At 38.6% G+C, this 24,506-nt stretch overlaps 1 protein-coding gene and 1 long non-coding RNA gene across 2 annotated transcripts in view; one reads left to right on the top strand and one right to left on the bottom strand.

Moving 5' to 3' along the window:
• Positions 1 to 24,506, top strand: part of ATP13A5 (ATPase 13A5) — a 106,157-nt gene that overhangs the window by 8,846 nt on the left and 72,805 nt on the right. Inside the window, exons 2-7 of the mRNA XM_072807858.1 lie at positions 10,187 to 10,360; positions 11,044 to 11,190; positions 11,414 to 11,484; positions 11,586 to 11,666; positions 16,199 to 16,268; positions 19,757 to 19,891. Of these exons, the coding sequence (XP_072663959.1) occupies positions 10,187 to 10,360; positions 11,044 to 11,190; positions 11,414 to 11,484; positions 11,586 to 11,666; positions 16,199 to 16,268; positions 19,757 to 19,891 (678 nt within the window). The remainder of the gene's footprint in view (positions 1 to 10,186; positions 10,361 to 11,043; positions 11,191 to 11,413; positions 11,485 to 11,585; positions 11,667 to 16,198; positions 16,269 to 19,756; positions 19,892 to 24,506) is intronic.
• Positions 11,821 to 19,900, bottom strand: LOC140622215 (uncharacterized). Its single transcript, XR_012021955.1, has 3 exons — positions 19,751 to 19,900; positions 19,085 to 19,161; positions 11,821 to 11,980 (listed from the first exon to the last, which is right to left on the bottom strand). It is a non-coding gene; the product is annotated as an uncharacterized lncRNA (long non-coding RNA).

The following is a 24,506-nucleotide window of genomic DNA, read 5'->3' as shown; positions in this document are numbered from 1 at the left end:
TCACCCCGTGAGGCCGCAGGAGGAACAGCCCCAGTGGCGGGGCAGCTCTGGAGCCCTGGAGTCAGCTCCGGCAGGAACTCCGGAGCTCTCCGTCTGCAGGGCCTGGAGGCTCCGGGGCGGGGCCGCTGATCTGCTCAGCTGGGGCAGGAGCGTCCTTGCTGTCCTGGGCCCTCCCGGCCTCTGCCTGTCCCGGGGGAGGCCGGATCCTGGGCTGTGACCCGGCGCCCTGTGCTCTGGGGCCTGCGCTATTGGATTCGCGCTCCCGCCCCGCAGCCCCCTCCGCGGAGCCGCCTCCGAGCCCCCCCGAGCTGCTCCAGGTCCCGCCGTGCGCGCTGCAGCCCTTAGGGAGCTCAGCGCACTCTCCCGGGGCGCAGGTGCCTGTTACTGTCCCGGGAAGCCCGAGGGCATCCCCGCCCTCCTGGGTCCTGCTCCGACTCCCTGGAGCCCCTTTCCCCCGGGAAGGTCGGTGCAGCTCCTGCTCCTCCGGGTCGGGGCTCTCCTGTCCTGGGGACACTCGCCCCGGCCTCAGCCCGGCTCCTCGCGGGGCCCCTCCCCCTTGGAGGCCTTTGTTCCCTTATTTCTTTTCCCCCGTCTTCCTACCTTGATAGAAGCGCGAACTCTTCTCACTGTAGCATTCCAGCTGGTCTCTCTTTAAATCTCAGGCCGAATTCATAGATTTTCAGGATGATTGGAAGGTTTTCTAGGTAGTTTGGTGGAGACAGGTGATTTGGAGACCCTACTCTTCCGTCATCTTGCCCCTCTCCGATTTATTTCCATCATGGGAGAATTTTCTAACCATCTGTGGGGGCGGAATTTAACCTGACAACTCTCCATCGACCCTGCCCTTCGATGATTCCCTTGAGTTGAGTGTAGGGTGGAACCCATAAATATGATGAGCTTTAATTCCTGTGATTATGTTATGTTATGCTATGTGGCAAATGTGGTAGGAACTCTGAGTGTCTCTAAGACCTGAGACCTGAGAGGGACTTGCTGTCTGACCACCAGGAAAATGGGTGTCTCTGTCTCAGAGCTACAAACAACTGAATCCTGCCACTAACGATGTGATCTTGAAAGAAGTCCTTGACTTCCAGAAGGAACATAGCCCACATGACACCTTGATCTCAGCTTTTTGAGACACTGAGCAAATGACCCAGCTAATAAGACTCCTGACCCACAGAACTGTGAGAAAATAAATTTGTGTTGTTTTAAGCCACTCAGTTTGCCATGCAGCAATAGAAAACTAATGCACTGGGGCACCTGGGTGGCTCAGTCGGTTAAGTGTCTGCCTTTGGCTCAGGTCATGATCCTGGGGTCCAGGGATAGAGCCCTAGTTAGGCTTCCTGCTCAGTGGGGAGTCTGTTACTCCCTCTCTGTTCCCCACTCCCCTGCTTGTGTTATCTCTCTCATAAATAAATAAATAAATAAAATCTTCGAAAGAAAGAAAGAAAGAAAGAAAGAAAGAAAGAAAGAAAGAGAAAGAAAGAACTAATGCACCACAGCTGCCCAACAAGAGAAAGTCTACCCTATAAATGAGCAAGTAGCCTGTCTTAAACAGACATTAGGCACTCACTGGCATAAGATGGTCTATACCTATTTTTTTCAGGAAGGAATTTGAACCAAATAATCTCTTAGATACTTCTCTTGTTTGGTGATGCTCTTATTCCAGAAATAAGCTTTAACAGAACATGCTATGTTGTCCCATGTGCTTGATCTAAGGCAAATTCTGGCTCTCGAAATTGTCCCTGCTGATTCACCCATGCATCTCATTACCTTTGGACCCTTACTTACTGCTGCTCTCTTGCCCCTGGCTGCATCAACAGAAGGTCCTCAGGTGCACTTTTACTTCCAGGGAGACCACATGTTAGTAGTTGATTTTATGGGAATGCGTGTAGCTGAGAGTGATAATATTCTCATCTGCTTGGTACTGGGTTTTGATTCACATTGCTAAAGAGGAAAGGGCCTTTCTTATTCCAGGAAGAAAGCATAGGGGAAGATTTAAGATGTTGAACTATTTCAGCAATTACTTTGAACATCCTCAAGACTCAGTTTTTTGATCTATAAATAATAGTGTATTTAGAGGGATTTATCAATACTATCAATTATAATACTAATTATTATAGTATTACTTAATATTAATTATTATAATGATGACATTACTAATAAGTATTTTCATAAATAGCTATGCTATTTCATGGAGTAGGTTATGATGACTGAAGGACACCTAAATGCTTGAGAAAGGTTAGTTCTCATTGCCAAATGGACAAAAGTGGAAGCAGTCCAAGACATTTTCTTCCCCTACTCAAAGGACACTCCATGGTATGAATGCAGGAGAAGATATATGAAGCTACACCCAACAATGCTTGGTGATTAGTGATGATTACTAACACGAATGACTCCATGTGGCCAAACCAAAGCAGTAACAGAGGGGTGAGGAACAATGACCGTACTAACGTGATTCATTAACCAGAGACACTATTATTCTAACGTTAAAGAAAAAAACTTGATATATGACAGAGTTGTAAGAACCTCCTCCCATGTAACACATTAAGGAACACAATTTGGCACATACAGATAAAGACAACAAAAGGTAGATTGTGAATAATGAATAGAAACTTGATGCTGTGATTATTTGAAAAAAAAAAAAAAAAGAAAAAAAACATGATGAACTCTTGCCCCATCAAAGGACTCAGAGATAATATCTCCTTGGCCATGATTCAAGGGACTTTATAAACATTTGATGCTTACCCACAAAGAGCTCACTTCCTCTAAGGCTATTGGAATACCCACCCATGGAAAAGCCTAAAATTTCACAGCAAAAAGCTGGCATCACCATTCACAGAAGGCAATTACAGTGCTGAGAGGTATTTATGTCCCATTTGGTTGAGTAGGTACTTTACAGCCTTGTGCTGCAAGAGTGTTGGTTCGAGTCACTCAGTGTGTTATGAACTGCGCCCAAAAAGATCCACACTACTGGGGATCTCTGGGTGGCGGAGCAGTTTGGCGCCTGCCTTTGGCCCAGGGCACGATCCTGGAGACCCGGGATCGAATCCCACGTCGGGCTCCCGGTGCATGGAGCCTGCTTCTCCCTCCTCCTGTGTCTCTGCCTCTCTCTCTGTCTCTCTCACTGTGTGCCTATCATAAATCAATAAAAATTTTTAAAAAATTAAAAAAAAGAAAAGATCCACACTACTGTGCCTGTGCACGGTGGGTATGCAGCAAATAGTTAGATGAACAAATTAAGGGTGAATTTAAGAATAAAAAGATTTACAGAAATGCAAAAGGACCTGTTCACAAGGCCAGTCGTGCACAAATGCTAGTGCTGCAATGCAACGGAAATTCAGGAATAAAGACCAGCAGAGTCGAGTGGATGGTTCCACACAACTAAGAGGATCCTTCTTAAAGAGAATTTTAGGAAGAAACAATGTTTAGCTTAAACTGCACCCTGTAACGCCTTTCCTAAGGAATTTGGCCAATCTTAGTTCCATCTCAGGTACCTGTTAACAAAAGAAAGAAAGGAAAATGATTTTAAAATTATCTTAGATACTCGCACTCCATGTATGGGTGTACTCAATCGCTATGAGCTAGCAGTCTGATAGCCATTTTACACTGAGAAAATGAGGCTCAGTTAAGTAACAGATACAAAGTCACATCATGTTGGGAGGGAGGATCCCCTTTTACATGGTGTCCTTCCTGTACAAGCGAAGATGATTGTATTGGGGTCCGTGTGTGTGCATGCCCTCTTACATCTATATATAGTGACTAAGCTCATTAATCTTAGAATCAATTTGGTGTTTATCTTAAAGCCCTTCTCCAGGATGACTGGCTGGCTCAGTTAGTTAAGCATCTGTCTTTTGTTCAGGTCATGATCCCAGGGTGTTGGGGCGGGGGGCATTGAGGGGGGGTCGCTGCTCTGTGGGGAGTCTGCTTCTCCCTTTCCCTCTCACTATCTCTTTCTCTCTCAAATAAATAAATAAAATCTTTTTTTTTTTTTAAAGCCCTCTCTCAGTGTTACGTATTACAAAGGTGAGCAGTTTTCTTTTTGGCCTGTGTTTGACTTTGATTTTGAAAATTGGTGCTCTGTGGGAAAAGCAAAGATTCCATTTAAGCCATTGGATCAATCACTTTTAGAAATACAACTTACGTTTTTCCCAAATAAGATTTAGTTCTGAATGCTGCCTGTGGTTGAATCATTTCACAATGACTCTGATGGGACTAGCCACTTTTAATCTACTGAAATTTTGTCCAACTGTATATTAGTCAAGCTAATATTAACTGTTAATGTATCCTGCACACTCAAAATTTATTTCAGGAACTGTGCTAAATGCTTTGCATGCATTAACTCATTAGTTTCTTACAACAACCCATTAGTTTCTTACAACAAATGATATGAAGGTTCATATCATTTTCATTTATGGAAGAGGAAATCAGATCACCAGAAAAAATAAACTGGATTGTCCAAAGTCTTATATCTGGTTAAGTGGGAGCTGTATGATTTGAACTGGGTTTTCTCATCCCATATCTCCAGCTTTTAACTGCTATACCAGACTACTACTTTGCATTTTACAACCAGCCACATTTTTCACATGAGAAACCTAAAATTTAGTGAATTCAAATCATTTACCCAAATCCCATTAACTAATAAGTGATGGAAGAACAGAAGTGAGAGCTTCTTGAAGGCAATAGGGTGGGGTATAAAGAAAAGAGGCTGTGCTGATAGGTCTGGATAGGCTCTAAATTGTGACCTTTAGCAACAGCCTCTGTTGAAAGGCATGTGCATATTTTATTATTACTCCTAATCCAAGCAACTTTCTCTGTACTTTGGACCTAGAAGCAGACTATTCGAGATGTGGTACCTCTCCTGGTACTGGGATTACTGAATTTTAGCAGGAAACAAAAAAGTAAGGGGACCGTTTAGAGAGAGTACAATTAAAGTCTACGTGTAGATGGTGCAACACCTCTCCAATTCAACTCAACTAATTGGTGGCAGATCGGTGTTCCTCACCCCATGGAACTAGCCTGTTTCTATTACCCACCTTGCTTCAGTATATTGCCACTCAAAACTGAAAACTCTCTCCACCGTTGGCTGAACACATTACCAAGCCACCTGCTAACATTGATTGAAAGCTTCCTTTGTGCACAACACCTTACACCTCTACTTAATCTTCACAACTATGCTTCCAGGTGTATGCTATTATCTCCTGAGTACAGAGATGGAAACAGATTTAGAGAAGTTAAATCCCGAGATCACAATAACTAGTAGGTGGCAAAACCCACTTTACTGCAAGGAACCATGAGTAGTGGGTTTGAGATTCTGACCCTCCCTCTCTCTGTTCCCAGTGTCTTTACATCTACAAGACCTCTAGATTCTACTTATCTTCTTACTGTACACATATTGCTCCTGGTTCCCTCCTCTACTCTGCACATCTTGGTGGATCTTACCATGGGTGTTTAATGCTTTGGAGAAATCTGAGTGACTCTTATTGCATCAGAAGAATAATCACTTAGAACACTCAAATTATACTTGAGATTAACTGAGTGAAAATGGAAACATACACTGTGATAAACTCAAATTACACAAACATTGGCAAGCTGACTGAGAGTATTTGAGTAAAAGAATGCCAGATTAAAGAATGATTCTTTTAACCAAAACCTCAAGTCCCGGTCTAGCATGTAACCCTTGGGAAAACTCAGAAATGATGGAAAGGAAATGTACCAAGGTTTATGGAGCCAATTTGTCAAGGAAGCAAAAATATTGTTTCTATTCGTCTTTGCTCAAGGAGCTTCATGTTTCTGAAAGCTACTCTGACATTTATAAGTTCATATCTATCTATCTATCTACTTACTATTTTTTAACAGACGGGGAAAAAATCTGCTGACATTTTAATTGTGCTGTCCCCAACCATAAGCAGGGTCTTTCACAGAAACCACTTCCCCTTTATTGATTATTAGGGATGTGATTTTTGTCTCTGCTCAGCGGAAATCAGCATTTCCCAATCATCCACATCGAGAGGCTATAGTCTTTCCAGGTTATCAAACTTTCCTTCCATTTCCTACAGAAATTCTCTTGCTCTTCTCTTTTCATTTACTTCTCAAAATTTACTGCCATTTTCTCTTCCTCAGTCTAACTCCATTAAAGTAATTAAAGTAACTCCCACCTACTTGGAACAGTGTATAATAAACAACCCCCTTTACTTTTTATCGGCATATATAAGTACAGTGGTGTTGATAAAGTGCACTGAACTTAAGTGCACAGTTCGACGACATCTGTCACCAATTATTTTTGCTCATTTGGGAACTTCCTACGAATAAAGTTGTGTATCGATTTACTGTACTTCATTGATCCAGCATAACGTCTGTGAAATTCACACGTGCCGTTGTTTGCATTAGAAGTTCATTTTAAAAATTGTTTTGTAAAAAAATAAAAAGAAGTAAAAATTGTTCTGTAGCATTCCATTGTAAGAAAACACAAAATTTATTTATCTTTCTCCTATTGATGTACCTTTAGATTGTTTCCAGTTTGGGGCTCTTAAGAATAGAGCTGATAGGAATATTTTTGTGCAAAACTTTTCATGAACGTATACAGTTACCTGTGCAAAAATCTAAGAGTTACTAGCTCATAGAGTATATGTATCTTTAGCAATACAGTTTCAAAATATCTGTACCAATTTACATTTCCAGTAACAATGTATGAGAGTACCATTGCTCTGCATTTTTGCCAATATTTGGTATATTCAGTCCTTTTAATTTTAACTATTCTATGGCTATACCATTGTGTCATTTTATCACTGGGTCATTTTAGAGTGAGTCTTTCAATCCGGTTGTGTAAGTCTTTCAACTTGTTTTTTTTTTTTTTTTTTTTTAGGGATTGTCTTGGCTATTCTAGGCTGTGATATATCATTGTAATTTTATTTTGCATTTCCTTAACGACATGATATAGAGCATCTTCTTGAATGCTATACAAGAAATCTTCCTTTGTAAAATGCCTGTTTCAGCCTTCTGATCATTTTCTATTATGTATTTGTTTCAGTTAGTGAGAATGGAGTGTTAAAATTTCCAATGATGACACTGACTTTAAGTTTTACAAATTTTGAAATTACAAGTGCCCCTAAATTTAGAATTATTATTTCTTCCTGTTGAATTGATTTTTTTTTTTTTTTGGATTATGAAGTATCCTTCTTTTTCTCAGAATATTTATTTTTCAAAGTCTATTTTGGGGGCACCTGGATAGCTCGGTCAGTTAAGTGTCTGCCTTCAGCTCAGGTCATGATGCTAGGACCCTGAGATCAAGCCCCCACATTGGGCTCCCTGCTGGGTGGAGAGCCTGCTTCTCCCTCTCACTCTGCCTGCTGCTCCCCCAGCTTATTCTCTCTCTCTCTCTCTCTCTCTCTCTCTCTCTGTCAAATAAATAAAATCTTGGGACACCTGAGTAGCTCAGAAGCTAAGCACTTGCCTTTCTTTGGCTCAGCGTGTGATCCCGGAGTTCTAGGATCGAGTCCCACATTAGGCTCCCTGCATGGAGCATGCTTCTCCCTCTGCTTCTCTGTGTCTCTCATGAATAAATAAATAGAAATAAAATCTTTAAAAAAAAAAACAAATAAATAACTAAAACCTTTAAAAAAAGTAAAGTCTCTTTTGTCTGACATCAGCATAGCTATACTAGTTCTCCTTTGTTAGTCTTTGCATTGTTCATTTCCCTTTCTTTCTCCTTTAATCTATTTGCTTCTTTGTATTTAAAGATGTCTCTTGTAAACAACATATAGTGAGTTTTTAATTATCTGATCTGGCAATCTTTGTTTTCAATCATAATATTAATGTCATTTATGTGTAGTGTAATTACAGATATTGTTGGGTTAAAGTTACTATTTTTTCCCATCTGTTCTATCTATTCTTTGTCTTTTTCTTCACTTAATATTATATTGTAGAATGGCCCATATTTCTACATTGACTTCACACATTTTCTGGTTAATGGTGCCACCATAGCCCATTGTTTTGATATTTCACATCTTGCCGAACCATTAGCTATCATTTGGTTCTTCCAATAACTTTGCTATTACAGACCATACTGTATGAAACATCATTATACACATCATTTTCTACTTTGTGTATTATTTCCTTAGGGTATATTTCCAAGCGTGGCATTACTGATTCAAGAGATAGAAACATCTTTATAAATCTTGATATAATTTTTCACCTTGCTTTCTCTAAAGAATTATTCCAATTTATGAGGTTATTAGCAGTATGTAGTCGTAGTGATTTTATTGCCATCTTGCTGGCACTGTCAGTTCAGTAAAAAAATATCGTATAGAAAAGAACTGAAAGGGCGTCAGAATTATGATTACCCATGCCATTGTTGTATGTAAGTTAACAAAAAAAAGGGGGAGGGGGAGGCATTTGCAATGTGCTTTTTCAGCTACAAGCTGGCCTAAAATTCCAAACGATTTTGCTTCAATTTTGAACACTTTGGCTATAAGCTCCCATGAATAACTTAGTAAAATAATGCATATTTATAACATAATATGTGAACTGGTGTATACAGTTTATTGGAGTCTAATAAAACTATCATTCAGAAATAAAACTAAAACAGGTTTATAGAATCAGAAGGAAAGTAGGAAGGGAGAAAGGAGACTCAACTGAAAATGTGCTTTAGAACCAGAGTGAACACATTGTTAAGTTACATTTAAACCTCATCATGAATAATCTCAAAATAGAGTGGCTGCATCAGTAAACTTAATGAACATTTTCCCAGGTGTATGATAATACTAAGGAGCACTGGAAAGAAACTCTTAAAATTGTAATTACTTTGCAGAGCACTTAAGGAGACATTATCTCATTTGAGCACAAGCACCCTGTAAGGCATGTATTTCTAATTGTTTTGTAAAGGAATAAATTGGGATTCTCTAGAGGTGATATGATTTACTTAAGGTCACATAACTGATAACTAGTAGAGCAGTGACTCAAATTTACATTTTTGCTGCCTGTGACCTTTTCATTATGCTTAAGGATTACTTTCAACAACTATTATTAAAATCTTAATCTACCACAGAGTTCTTTACTAGAAAAAAACTAATGAAAATCACGATCTCAAAAATGAAAACTTTTCAAAAATACAAAGCCAAGAGATTTGTTATAACATGATCTAAATTGGCATTAAATTAAAAAGATTCTATCATTAAAAATGCTATAGAAACTCAGAAAAAAAAAAAACCTTTTTTCCTGACATTGCATCTCTGTGATCTGGACATAGGAATTCAGAATCTGAATATATTCAAAAAATACATAAACAAATAACAGCAGAACGTAAAAAAATAATATAGTAATACTGTCATTCATAATCAACATTCTTCTGGGTCTTTCAAGTACACTAAAAGTCCAGTTTTTGAAATTTAAAATCTAGTGCTATGAAACTTGATTTTGGAAGATGGATGGAAACTAGAAATTGGCTTGAAATAAAAGAATCAATTGTTTTTGGCTATGTGGTACCCCTAAAACCACATCTCAAAGTCTTCACTCCATTCAGGATTATACCAACTACATTTCAGCATGTTACTGTCAGGGTAAATTCCTATCAGTGGTCTTTTGAAAGTACTTCATGTCCACAGATAATCTCTTGATTTCTATTATTGTACCCATTGTATCATCTTCCTCCAGTAAGTTTACATTAATAATTTTTGAGACCTTATACCTAGAGACGCCTGAGTGGCTTAGCAATTGGGCGTCTGCCTTCCACTCGGGTCATCAACCCCAGGGTCCTGGGATCAAGACCTGCATCGGATTCCTCACAAGGAGCCTGCTTCTCCCTCTGCCAATGTCTCTGCCTCTCTCTGTGTCTCTCATGAATAAATAAATAAATCTTAAAAAAAAAACAAAAAAAAAACTTTTACCTAAAAAAAGTAAATCTGGTCCAAAACATGGGGTGACTCTTGACAGTATTTAAAACCAAATAAGTCAACTTGGTCCTTGCTCCTCCTGTCTAATGTTTTAGTTACATATGCCAGGGTAGCAAAATGAGTCCTTCTTTTTTTATGATATCAGCTGACAGCTGTAAGCAATCAATCTGATTCAACTAGCCAAAACCAGATTTCCTTCCCAACTAATATCGCTGTGTTTAAAGCTTGTGTTTCTTGGAACGAAATAGTGTGTTTATGTGAAAAAAGAAAAATAGAGTCATGTTTTATTTACATTACAGGAGGTGTTTGGTTACCAGACCCAGAATCTACGCAGAGCCCTCTGCCTTGTAACATCCATACTGACTTGTGGGTTTCTTCTGCTGGTGTTCTACTGGAAACCCCAGTGGAGGGTGTGGGCCAACTGTATCCCATGCCCCTTGCAAGAAGCAGACACTGTTTTGCTAAAAACAACGGTGAGAGCCCTTCAGCATTGCATTGGTGGCACAACCAATGACTGGCTGGCATTCTAGAGTAGATCCTTCTTTAAGTGTTTTCTTGTCCCCAAATTGGAGATGGCAAAACTATATGTGAACCTACTTGCCATCTCTTAGTTTGACTCAAGAAGAAAGGACATTCCCTCCGTGTCACCCTGGGGAAATTTCTACCATGTCAGACTAATTCTCAATGCCTTTAGCCATTATATTAGCAGGGACTGTCAGTGTTATAACTCTTAAAGACATAACACAGGAAGGATAGTTCAGGTTTTTAAGAATACATATTTTGAGGGGAAAGTAGACATTTTAAACACCTAAATGTCATTTTTTAAGATAACTGGAAAATATTTTCTGGATATAAAGCTTTCCTGTAAAGCATGTCTTTCTCTTCATGCTCTAGCACAGTGGTTCAGATTTTAGTGCAAATCAGTTACCTGGAATGATTCTTAAAACATGGCCTGCTGACCTCACCCCAGAATTTCTGATTCAGTAGGCTCGTGGTGGGGTTGAGAATTTGCATTTCTAGCAAGTTCCAAGATAATACTGATGCTCTTGTCTATAGCTGAAACTTTGGGAATCACTGGTCTAGGTAGATATTTGGTTGATTGTCTTACTAAATAAATAACATTTGAGAATTTCATTGGCTAGATTGTTTTCTGTAGGATAAATTTCAAAGATATATGAGGAAGAAGGTTGTATGCCTCTACTTATCCACACTAAAGTTTCCTATAAGCAAGAATCCAGAAGAACCCCTGGTGGCTGACCGCCACTCTGTCATTAACCAAGCCGTACTGAAGCCAGAATTAAAAGTAAGTAATTTTGAGTGCAATGTAATGGCATTTTTTTTTTAAAAAGGATAATGTAAGTTTTCATTGGATGGAAGTTCTGAATGTCACAGTGCTGGGCTGGGAATTACAACAAAGTATTAAGGAAAGTGAGCACGACACAGGGACTAGTGCCAAATTGCCCTCACCTCCCCTGATGGGCTTTACTTTGTGAATAACACCTGTTCTATCATATTTGTAATTGCAGCTGCAATGTGTCCAGGTGCAGAAAATCAGGTATGTTTGGAACTACTCTGAGAAGAGGTTTCAGAAAGTTGGGTAAGTTTGACTTCTTCTCAGCATTCATCAAGATATGAAGGAAAAACACTGATTTGTTGAGTGCCATGAACTGAAGCAAGCTTCCTGTCCTGACATTCTAGGCTACTAGAAGACAGCAACTCCTGCCACGACATCTACCACACATTTGGACTGGGCCTGACCAGTGAAGAACAAGAGGTCAGGTATGGTTTGCGACACTCCCTGAGAGTGAACTCTGCCAGAAGAAATTGAGATATCAAATGGCTTTTGATCAGTGAGCTGTTGCCATAATGTTTCATCAACCTCATATAATTCCAGTTTATTTACCAGACACAAAGACATATTTTAAGTTGTTTTAATCTTAGGCAAACTTATTAAAAAGGAAAACCAATCAGGTAATATCTGATCTTTTCCCTCAGGACTGTGAAACGGTCTCCTCTGTGTTGCCTTTTTTATTCTTTCCTCAAAAAATCTTGAGTCATTTCATAGACATCTGCTTCATCATCCTCCAAATCCTCTGAGAGACAGAAAGACAATATTATGACTGCATTTCAGATGCAATACTTAATACGCTGGAACACAAAATGTTTTCAAAGTCACTAAAAACATACTGGTTTGATAGCATTAAGCACCAGACAAGCAAAGGATTGATCTAGTTAGGAAATTTAGTTGGTTACTGTAGATATACTTGGCTTTTGCCTAGGACACCATTTCCACAGGAAAGATTGCCCATCAGTGTGACTACCTCATGTTTGTCCTTATTTATCAAGTGCCAAGCTTTAATAAACATCATACATAATTAAATTTAAATCTAGTCCATGCAATAAAGAGCTTGGCAACCTAATAAGCAAGACAAAGAGTATAGTTTCCCAAATATGAAGAATAGAGGAGATAATTTCCTTATAAATATATAGGCAGATTTTATTTATGGGCTTTTTTAGTTGGACAGTAAAGGGAGCAAGTAGAATGTGAACTATTCCCACACTCTTTAATTTTTTAGTGTAAGATGAGGGCTTTTTTTTTTTTAATAAATGTGATTGATGGACTGGTTGGTTGCATGGTATTGGATTAGTTTTCTAAATAGATTTGAGCTTGCCTTCATGAAAAGCATGAAGAAATAAAGGGAGGAGAGACACAAAACTCTCTCATAATGAAAAGCCACAAAATCTAAATACAATGTTCTCTTTAGGCTTCCTATTAGCCAGGCAGAAACAGAAAATGCACATATTTATGTCACTGTCACTTTTCAGTAGCAAAAAGGCAAATCAGGACATGAGGAGAGATAACATTATCCTGAAGAGGGATTTTCAGAGGGCCTTAGGAATAAAAATGTTCTAGAAAGTTCTCTACTCCTATCTTTATTCATTCATGAACTAGATGCCCGGGAACTTTTTCTAATTCCATAAGCCTGCTCTCTAAATATTCCACGGTTCATGGAAGTGGGTCATGCCAGAACTCCCTGGCTTAGCATTAATTATTTAAAAGACTTCAGGTGTCCCTCCCTGCCAAGGACTCTATTGGTGGGTGATCAGAATGGAGTCAGAATGGTCATGTGTGGTTTAAAAAAGCTCACCAGTGATTCTGGCATGGTTCTCCTACCTCCTTGAGGACCCCTACTCTATTCTTCACTATCTGGACTCTAAAGTTCCCAGCACACAACATATTCTCCACCATTATATCAAAAATAAATTGATAAATGAATGAATGAACAAATAATCAAATTGAAAAGTGACATAGACCATCCCAGATGAAAGTATTCCTAGTCATTCATGTTTGATTTTTCAGAAATAAATATATCCCAGCAGATTTACTATTATGGAATGGTTGCAGGAAAGCTCAGTGATCCTTCAACTGTAGGTCATAGCCAACCCTGAAATGGCCTCCACAGCTTCCCTGTTAAGAAATATTTCAATCTCTTTTAGAGAGGGACCTTCTGCCTCCAAAGAAATTATCCCCTAAGGGCTAGTTCTGAATATTAAGGCAAGTTTACATAATTTTGTTCAGCCTATTTAGTTTTGTAAGGCCTCCCAGAATAAATCCAGGGCCTCTTTTCTTTCCTCAAAAGCTTATCAGATTTTTAGTCAGAATGTGTTATCTCCTCTGTTCCCCGGAACTTTCTTCATGTAACCCAGCTTCAAGCCTTCCATTACTTCTGGTTGCTCAGCCATTGGTCAATGTCCCTGAAAATCCTGCCTGGCTTGTGTTCAGATTGAGATGAGTACATGATCCTAAACACCCAATACCTTACAGCAAGAGATAGTGGAAAAGACCAACCAACAAGGAGCATGCCGGGCTCCTGCAATCCAAACGTGGCCCAGACAATTCCTAAAGAGGATAATCTATAGTCATGTATTAATCTGCTGAGTCTGTCCTCACAGGAGCTGAGCTCCCTTTGATGGTAACACTGGGAACCATCTGACCAGACAGAAAGAGATGAAGAGCATCGGGCACTTGCCTTGTTTCTTTCTAAACTGACTTTCCACAACCGTGTGCTTCTGTAGTTCTGTAAGCTGGGTTTTCAGCCTTGTTAGGGGAGAGGTAATTGTAGACATGGGTCACAAAGGTCTTCATTAATTAATTCCAATACTTAGGAAACATTCTATGTTATACAGTGTGCCTCTAGATGCTAGAAAAAAATTGAAAAAGCTCCATCCCTGCCATTAAAGAGGGTCTAGGAAACTTGAGAAGAAACACATATAACTATATGCTCTAATTCAAAGAGGTGCTTGCTATCACTGAGAAAAGGAGGCATGTCAGAGGAGAGAAAAACACAGTTAATTGTGCCTATGGGACTAAGGAAGACTTGTAAGATAACTGGCATTTATTGAGAACTTGCCATGCCCTTGGAACTTGTGCTAAATGCTTTTCTTGTTTATATTATACTACTGATAGCAATTTTACCAGGAATGTATTATCAAACCCATCTTATAGATAAGGGAATGGAGGCTCACCCCATATTCATTCAACAAATAATTATTGAATGCATTATATGTATTAGGCCCTGTTTTAGGCATTCAAGATATACTAGTGTCCTCTAGAAGTCTATATTATAGTGAATGATACCATCTCTTATTTGTATGCCTACTAACATGTAAAAAATAAAGTGCAAATTCATATTATCAGCACACTATAGAGAAAAATGAAATAGGGTAAGGAGATAAAGAGAATCTGAGTTGGGTATCAGGGTGGCTATTGTCAATAGAATTGTTAAGGAAAATTCCAACAAGGAAGTGCTATTTGAACAGAGACCTGAATGAAAAAGAGTAAGCCATGCAAAGATGCAGGGGAATCTGGCTTCAGGTCCAACGAGCAGCAAAGGCTTAGCTGGATTCAAATCCAGGTCTGTTAGATCTCAAATTATGCCATTAGGCTCTATCATCAGATTTGACTCTCACAGGCTGAAAGGCCCTTTATAAATTGAGGAAAGTGGGAAAGGCATTCCAAGCAGAAAGAGAGAGAGAAAGAGAAAGAAAGAGAGAAAGAAAGAAGACCAAGTTCAGGATTCTGAGAAGTTCTGACACTTTAAGTTCTGACATTTTGCCAACAACAGGTTATTTCCACGTATTCCAGAGAAGATCCTGAGCACCAAAGTGGCCTGGGTTATGTTCTCTTCCCAGTGTGAAATTTGGGGACACATGATATCCCCAACCCAGCAGTGTATGCTGTTTGACCTTTCTGTCTTCCAGCATCCTTGCACCTCAGTGTTTTCACACATGGAGTCAGAAAACCTTGGTTTGAGTCCTCTCAAACCCATGCACGCAGGAATTGTACTTGGAAAGATGTGGCTTGGAAGTCAGACAAACCTTGACTCAGCTATTTTATGCCTTAGTTCAAGGACCCCTCATGCACATTGCAGCATTGATGTTCACTGAGTGTGAAGTGGAGGCATGGAGACCAGGGTGTGAAGCCTGGATCTACGTCTTTCCAGCTCTGAGACTCTGAGACAGTTACCGACTTTATCTGAACTTCAGCTTTCTTTCTAATAAAGATGATACTAGAAAATCTCATAGGGGTAATACATATAAAAGGCTAAGTGCTATTTCTGACAGTCATCTCTGCTTAAAAGTTGTATTGTCACAATTAATACTAGATCTGCATACTTTCGGCAAAACACCCAAACGGATAGTTTTTCCCATTGGCAAAATGGGGATATTGGCCCTTTCCTGTGGACCATTGTGACAATTAAATGAGATAATTTTGTGTATAAAATGCTATACAACATTCTTATTTGAACATGCATATGTGTGGAATTACAAAGGCTTAGCTGTGAAGACCATATCGGCTCTTCCAGTTCATTGGCTCATTCATTCATGTATTTATTTTCATATTAAAGGCCTGCCCTAGGTACTGAAGAGACCAAGGTAAGATGGAAGTGATCTTTAACATCAAGAACAATCTAGAATGCCTGAGAATTCTAGGAAATATCTTTACATCTGTGTCTTTTTAGTTGTTCTTAGAATACAATTACTTAAAAAATAACTCAAAATGCTTTACTAACTTCAATTTGATGCTTGAGTTGCATTGTACTTAAGATATTTTTAAGTGAAAAAACAACTTTGTCCATCATGCACTTTCATTTTAAAAAATGTTAATATTTTAGGATTTGTGCATTAATTTTTTATTAAAGGCACAAAGTGCTTAACGGGTAGAGCAGTGACTTTTGCTTAGTGTGGCTTATACTCACTTACCAATGAGATTTTAGATGTGGCACTAATAGGTGATCAATCTCCTACAGAAGATTAGTGTGCGGGCCCAATGCCATTGAGGTAGGAATCCAGCCCATATGGAAGCTGCTTGTTAAACAGGTAATTATTTTCATCTGTTTTTGAAAAAAAAATGTTTTTTGGTCCTTTACTTTTACTTCCTGGTACTCAGGGGAATTTTAGTCAATACATGGATACTTTGATCTGAACAAAATCTTTATTTCATATAACTGCTTTTTGTTATTCCCTGTTGTCTTTAGTCTATGCTTTTCTTGTCCATAGAGGTTTTCTTTTCTTTTTGATACTTCAATAAATACATATTTTTTTATTCTGGGATTTTTTAAAATAGATTTTATTTACTTCTTTATTTGAGAGAAAGAGAGAGTGAGAGCAAGAAAGCACAAGCAGGGACAAAGGGAGAGGGAGGAGCAGACTCCCCACTGAGTAGGGAGCCTGATGTGGGGCTCTATCCCAGGACCCTGGGATCATGACCTGACCTGAAGGCAGCTGCTTAACCAACTGAGCTACCCAGGTGCCCCTTATTCCGGGATTTTTAAAAATATTTATTTATTTATTTATTTATTTATTTATTTATTTATTTATTTATTTGAGATAGAGAGCATGTGGGGGGAGGGACAAGGGAGAGAGAGAGGATCCCAAGCAGACTCCCCACTAAGCATGGGCCCCTTCTCAGGGCTTGATCTCATGACTCTGAGATCATGATCTGAACCAAAATCAAGAGTCAGACACCTAACCAGCTGAGCTACCCAGGTGCCCCTATTCCAGGATTTCTAACTAGTCCTTTTCAATAACTCCCTATTTTAAAGTAAATCCACTTAAAAAAAATCCCTTCCCAGTGTGAGAGACAGGTTCCTGTTTTATAATTTTCCATTTGTTTTGTTTTCTTAAGTTTTTGATGATGGTTATAATGGTGGTGGGGGTATTGTTATTACTTTTATGATCTTTTTGATTATTTTAAATGTATTAGTTTGATCTTTCTCATGTTACTCTATCGATTTTCTTAAGGATGACTTTTTGCTTTGTTAGTGGGTTTACTTATTTATTTATTTAGGGATATTTTCTTAGTGTACTCTGAAGTTACTATTAGTGGTGGTGGTGGCAGCAGTGAGCTCCCTGAAGCAGGATTTCCCCTGCCATCACTTCTCTCTTTCTCTCCGTCTTCACTTGCCATCCCGTATGGCTCTGAGTTTGTCTCTTAACAGTCCCCATAGCTCCCATTTCAGAACCAGGGCCTCTCCTGGGTGTCTGGCTCTGTTCCCCAACGTTCTAGGAGATACAGGCCTTGGGCCAGCTGGGTTGGCCAAGTTCACAGTTGCACCATGAACTCTGTTCTTTCCCACTCTGCCCTCTGCCAGGGAACAGTCGCTGGTGGTGATTTCTCTTGGCCTCTTCTCTGGGGTAGGGGAGCAAGCCTGGTTTGGCCTCTGCCAATTGTGGAGCAACTGTTGGTCTTATTCCCTGTGGCACCAAGCTCCTAGCCATCACTGTCTAGTACTTGTGTGGAACCCAGTGGGCCAATTGTGCTAGTCTTCACTCCATGCTGCATGTTTCTAGTCTATTGCTAATTTATAATGATGGACATTTTGTTTCTTTAGCATGGTTATGTTTTTATTTTTTATTTTTTTTGAAGACTTTATTTATTCATGAGAGACACACAGAGAGAGGCAAAGACATAGGCAGAGAGAGAAGCAGGCTCCTTGTGGGGACCCTGATGTGGGACTCAATCCGAGGACCTTGGGATCATTATTTGAGCCAAAGGCAGATGCTCAATCACTGAGTCACCCAGGCATCCCAGTCATGTTTTTCAAAATAATGTTTTATTATACTTTTTTTTAAACCAATCTAAGGTTCACAGAAAAAATTAATTAGAAGGTACTGAGATTTTCCCATTTACCCCATGCTCCCACATACACACAATCTCCTCCACCACCAAAAAGCAAGCTGCTTTTAAAATTTTTATTCATTTTCAAACTGCCAAAGATTCCCCCAGGTGTCAATTTTGTCTATTTTGAAAGGAGTGATAATATTTTCTCTACCTACTTACTGGGCCTTTAGTAGGAAAAAAAAAAAAAAGCGGGTAAAACTATTCTGTATTTGGTTTCAAAAGAAGAATATTGAATAAGGGAGCTAAATTAATTATGATTTTGTTGTTTCCTATACAAGAAGTATTTAAACAATTTTCTACTGAGTTTATATAAACTCAAAATCATATTATCATTAGCGCATAATCTACAATTAGAGCATTTTATGCCAAACAAACAGAAGAGCTATAATTTGTAAGGAAAGCATGTTGCAATGGAAATAATAAGAAACATTAAGGAACAAGAGCTTTGTTAATGTAAAAAATATATCCAAGGGTTTGAGAAACTAAGATACAGCCTATTAACTTAACTAACCAGATGTCAGTTCATCTTGGAGACTAAAGGAGAAGTTTATTTAGCATGTTAGAAAATTATAGGAAGTAGAGGTAAAAAAGAATGGTACTGGTTTTAGGTAATATTTCATCTAATTCATAATCATCATAAAGAGCACTTCACCAAGAAATAATCCTTGTTTTTTCTCAGATGGGCTCTTTGATTCACACTATGTGTATATATCATATGACTCCGTCTAGCTCCTCAGGTTTGCTTTCTCTGCCATCATTATTAATAGTGTCAGCAGGACCAAAATGGGGAAAATTGAGTGAATAAAAAAAGTTGAAGATATTATAAAGAAACTAAAAACTACATGCACAGATGGCCCGCTCTGGGCTGGGAATACATTCTGCCTATGGGTTTCACCATAGTTTTGGGTACCATGTCCCTTCTTGCTCAAGGTCAGGCCCATGCAGACTTGCCTGACTCTCAAAGCATCTTGCTAAGACCTGTGACATGAAGAGTCTGTAATTTTTAAATTACCTGGATGCAAATGCAGTCTTGCATTTTCCTCACATACCTGGATTCAATCTGTGGCATGAGATCACATGAAGAAGGAACTGCAATAAAAATGGTCAAAGTTGAAGTTCATTTTAAAAAGAGACTAAATCATGGTTCTCCTCCATTATGGGTAAATATTGGATTAAAAAATAAGTTATTAGTTTTTTTATTGATAAAGTATTTTTTTCTTTTTTTGTTTTTAAAGATTTTTCATTTATTCACACGTGCACAAAAGAGTGAGTGAGAGAGGAGCAGCAGGGAAGAGAGGGTAAGGGAAGTGGAGAAGAAGGCTCCCCACTGAACAGGGAACCCGATGCTCCATCTCAGAATCCTGGGATCACAACCTGAGCTGAAGGCAGACATTTAACCAACTGAAACACCCAGGGGCCCCTAAAATACTTCTCAAAATTTAAAATAAATAAGAATGATCAATTTGTGGCCAGGCTCTGAGTGCTTAACATAACTTGGCATCCACCATGGTGTATTCTCTGTGCTTGACATTGTCTCTACTGAAATTGAGTTCTAAGTGAATTCTTAAATGTTAGAGATTGTTGTGTGTTGTAAAAAATGGGAAAAGAATTCTATAAAGAAATATCATCCTGATTGCCACTAAGGTCCATGAAAGTAACTCAAATGCTGTTTTTGTACCTGCAGGTTTTAAATCCATTCTACGTGTTCCAAGCCTTTACCCTAACTTTGTGGCTGTCCCAAGGTTACATAGAATACTCTGTGGCCATCATCATCTTGTCTGTTATCTCCATTGTCTTAAGTGTGTATGATTTGCGACAGGTAAGAGCTGAAATCACAGTGGGATTCTATTTAGCTTCTGGAGTTTCCACTGAGAGCAGAGTTGCTTTGTTAATATGTCATAAAGGAAAAAAGCAAGGACTTATTGAGGGTTCTCAGGAGGAGTGCTTCAGGACTAGCAGGTGGATGAAAATGTCATTGCAAAGTCCAAATTATCAACTGAAAGCTCAATGGCATACTATGTTCAGAAGGACTCTGAGACTGTTGTGAATGTAGTGGAAGAGAAGGCTCTGATGGATTAGTGATGCCAGTGTAGAACCTTTCCATTATTGTTCATCATATAGCCATTTAAAGCCTTCTTTTTCTTTTTTTAGAAAAAAATAAGCCTTATAAATGATATAACAATGCATTCTGAAAAAGAATTTTGCTGAATATCACTTATAACTCCATAGCCTCTGCAAGTCTCAGCTTCCCACAGCATCTTTCTAGAAAATGTTCTACTTTGCTTAAGAGTCATTAGACTGAATCATGAGGCCACCCCAAAAAGATGTCTTGCTGTATTTATTATATATTTTTGAAAACTTGAGTGTGGAATTAAGCTTTGTATATATGGGTTGGGGGGGGTGTGGGTGGTGGCACAGCACAATGTGTCATTCTGTCAGCCCTACTGAACTGGTTCAAACTTCATCCCTCATCTAAAGGGAAGGAAACTAAGATTCAAGGGAGTTAGTTTCAGGTCAGAACATAGGTTTGTGAAAGAGTCAGGGCTTCATATCAAATGATATTCTACTGCGTGAGCCATATTTCCTCAGTGTAAAGCTAATAGCATAGCTGAGGATGGAAGTCAAAACCATAAGCGTGAGAAGAGAGATGATTCTAGATAGTGGTAAAATAAGCTCTGGGCACATGTCAGTAAGGCAGACATGGAGCATTGGCTCAAGTCCCACTGAAAGGGATCTTTTATTCCAAGTCTGTTTCAGTCACTCAATAAGTATTAGGTCTAATATTGGCTCTTTATCTGGTTTTAGATCCTGTAAATTTTGAGTTATGAAGTTTTTGATGAGAAATGAAAGAAAGGCAATAAGTATATAAAGAGTTAGAAAACAGAACCTAAAAATGAAAAGTTAAATAAATGGAGATATTTTGAACTCAAGAGTGAGGACGACAAGAGCTTTATTTTGTTTCTGGGTTTTGTGGTTTGTTCCCCCCCCCCCTTTTAAAAAATGAATGCCCTGGTGTGTTTTTTCACAAACTAATTTAAATCCCAAAAATATTAACAGTGACCAGTAAACTACCTTTGGTGGTGGCAAATACTTTCTGCCTGGCTGCCAAGTCAGGGGAAAGAGTGACATCCTTCTGGTGAAGTCTAAGCATTTGAGCACAAAAATGAAAATAGACACCAGGACAATAAAAGATCTGTCACATCCTTCCAGCCACAATAAGAAACTTCAGTGTCCTAAGTTTTTACCTTTGTTATATGATAAATGTATGTATTGTAAAGCCCACAAATAGAATTTCTAGTTCCTGGATTTTGAGAAATCTTTGCTTGATAGAATATCTAATGATTCCTGTAAGCCATTCATACGCTTTCTGGCTTAAGTCAAGCATCAGTGAGTACAATGCTCCCACTATGTCTTTCATTTCACTGGGGAGACATCTACAAATACTCACCTGAATGTATCATCATGAACCATCTAAATGTTCTCAGGAAAAATACAGAACTCTCTAAGGACTTTTGGCAGGAAGATCTTATCTAGTCAAGTTAAAAATACCCCCCCTTACCTCTCCTATTCGTGTTACTTGACGCTATTATAATCAGCCTCCTTATCAATAAGAGGTGTGTATGTGTATGTTTCAAATGAGAGAATTAAATGAGAAATTAAATGAATTTGAATATTATATTCCTAGTACACAGTAGACACTCACCAAACGCTAGTTCTTATTATCAGTGATACTACCATTGCTGCTTTTATTAATTTGTCTGGAGTTGGGAAAGTTGGCAATGGACAGATGGGAGGGGACATGGAGATTGAAGGGAGGAGCCCTATAATGTGAACCAGGAAGCAGCACAGGAACAAGGGGAGAGGGCTGCTAACGACCATTGACTTACTCATCGTGCATCTCTTGGGACTGTTTTCTCTGGATTCACTTTCCTCATCTGTAAGTAGTAGAAGCTATACTCTATTTTTTTTTTTTTTTTTTTTTAGGTTTCACCATTTCAGGATTCTATTATTTTGCTTGGGCCACAAATAAGGAATGAAAAAGAGTCTTTGAAAACTTTAGAATACTAGTAAGAAATTTTCTGGCCACTGGAAATCTGGAAACATGTGTTGTAGACTGGAGTCAATTCCCATTGGACCCTATTAGGTGTTAGCCTACATATCTAGATGAACAACTCAGGTCAGGATGTGTACAAATAATAGCAACCTATTTAAACTACCCTAATCATAAAAGGGATATATATTATAAATATGTGCCAGTGGCTCTTAGAACCTGAGGACATAAAGTACAGCAGACTTTAACAGGGCCTGGACCTATGAACCTTACTCTCTCCAACCTCCCAATCTTTGGAGCAAGTGCTCTACCTTTCTTTTCTTCTCTGATAATTGGGAGCACCCAGAGCTCTAGCAGCCTGCAACTAGTTTGTTTCAGGTGTCGCTCTCCTTCCACTGGCACACATAGTTGCAACAGGGGTCACCTTACCCTGTAGAAACCAGTCCATCAACAGGAATGATGCCAACATATCTTTTTGCCTGGGATCTAAGCCTAAAGGCTTGAAGCTGTCTGTTATATTCCATTAGGAATGTGATCTGAGAAATGAAGCCTAGCTAGGACCACAATGGCTACCCTTGATCCCTGTGTATGGACAAGTAGAAAAAACATTTGTGTAGAGAAAGAGAGCAAAAGAATGAACTAAACACACTGTGAGATGCAGAGGTGAGCAATATGGAGTCCAGGGAAGAGAATGAATGACCTGCTCCTCATAGCATTTCCTGTTACTGTCACCTGTAATCAATGGGCCCCAAGTAAATGTGGTGTTACCACTTGATGTGTTATGCCCCCTCAATGTTTCCACATATTTCCCCCAACTTAAATCCTGTGTTTGCTCCACACATTTCCAATCTACACATTTATGACAAATTTCAGTCTCTCTTTTAAAGTTTCCTTATAATGTCCATTTCTTCACTTGGAACTTAGGTATAACTGTCTTTAGGGAAATGTAAAAGGAACACAGAGACTCCTGTGTGGGAGTTGGGGAAAGGGTTACAGAAAAAATAGGTTTGATTCTTCCCTCTAGAGGGCAGTGTTTCAGTGAGAGAATTACTCAAGATTCCTAGGCTCTTGACCTATTAAATCAAAATATCCAGGGTAACAACAGGAACCTGTACTTTTTCACAGTTTCATAACGAGTGATTGCTATGCTTGCTAAAAGCTTAAGAGCTGTTGTTCCAAAGGAATCCACCAAAAGACAAATTCAAATACTAGGATCCCAAATACATCCATTTAGTTATTTATTAATGTCATCATCAGCTGGACACATTTTTCACTCTTTCTAATCTATAAAATGCACAGAAGTACTAGCTTATATGGGCTTTCATTTATGTATTTATTAATTTGTTTTATTAAAACTAGAACGTACTTTGTACATTAATCCGGAGCTTGTAGTTTTCATTTTATAATACATATAATGGCCACCACCAAGTAAATAAATAATTCTAAAGTATGTTTAAAAATGGTAGTGTGACATTCCATGGTATATTATAATTTACTCAACCATCCTTTTATTTATAGAAAATATGTATATTTTCTATATATTGGGCTTCCTCTCCAATTTTTGCCACAAGTAAGCTGAATCACACACAACCACAATATAGATGTGTCTTTACATATTAGTGTTCACAATTTTTTTTTTTTAGCAAAGCAACCAAAAACTAGGTAGTTGAATCAAAAGATAAGTATATTTTGGATGTTAATAGATACTGAGATATTATTTTCCTCAAATAAAATAACAGCAATATATAAGATTCTCCATTTCCCCAGATCTTCGCCAGCATTTGGTGTTATATACTATGTTTTAAATTTTTCAATCTAACATATTTTTTTAAAAATCGTGTTCCACTGGTGTTTTAATTTACATTTTGCTGATTATTAGTGAGATTAGATACATTTTCCTCTAATGGATATTTGCATTTTTCTTTTCTATATACTATCTCTTTATATCCATCATACATGTAGAAAAGTTTCATTTTTTAGTCTTGTTTTTGTTACCTTGACTTTTCCCAGATATTTAAAAATGTGTTAGTCAGATATATGTTTCTCTTGTCCTTTTCTGAGTTTCTGGGTTTCCTGTTTTGCTTACAAAGTTCTCCTCTTGAAAATGAGTGAAAATACCAGTGAGGGTGACAAAACATGAGAGACACCTAACTCTGGGAAACGAACAAGGGGTAATAGTGGTGGGTGGGGGGTTGGGGTGACTGGGTGATGGGCACTGAGGAGGGCACTTGGCAGGATGAGCACTGGGTGTTATGCTAAATGTTGACAAATTGAACTCCAATAAATTTTTTTTTTTTAAAAAAAGCTCTCCTCTTCCAAAAGTAAGTATGCTCTGTTCTTTCTACTTGTAATTTTCTTACTATTCATTTTAAAATCCTTAAAG

The sequence above is a fragment of the Canis lupus genome, chromosome 31, assembly GCF_048164855.1.
Source record: "Canis lupus baileyi chromosome 31, mCanLup2.hap1, whole genome shotgun sequence".
Lineage (NCBI taxonomy): Eukaryota > Metazoa > Chordata > Mammalia > Carnivora > Canidae > Canis > Canis lupus.
This window is presented reverse-complemented; position numbering and strand designations above follow the sequence as displayed.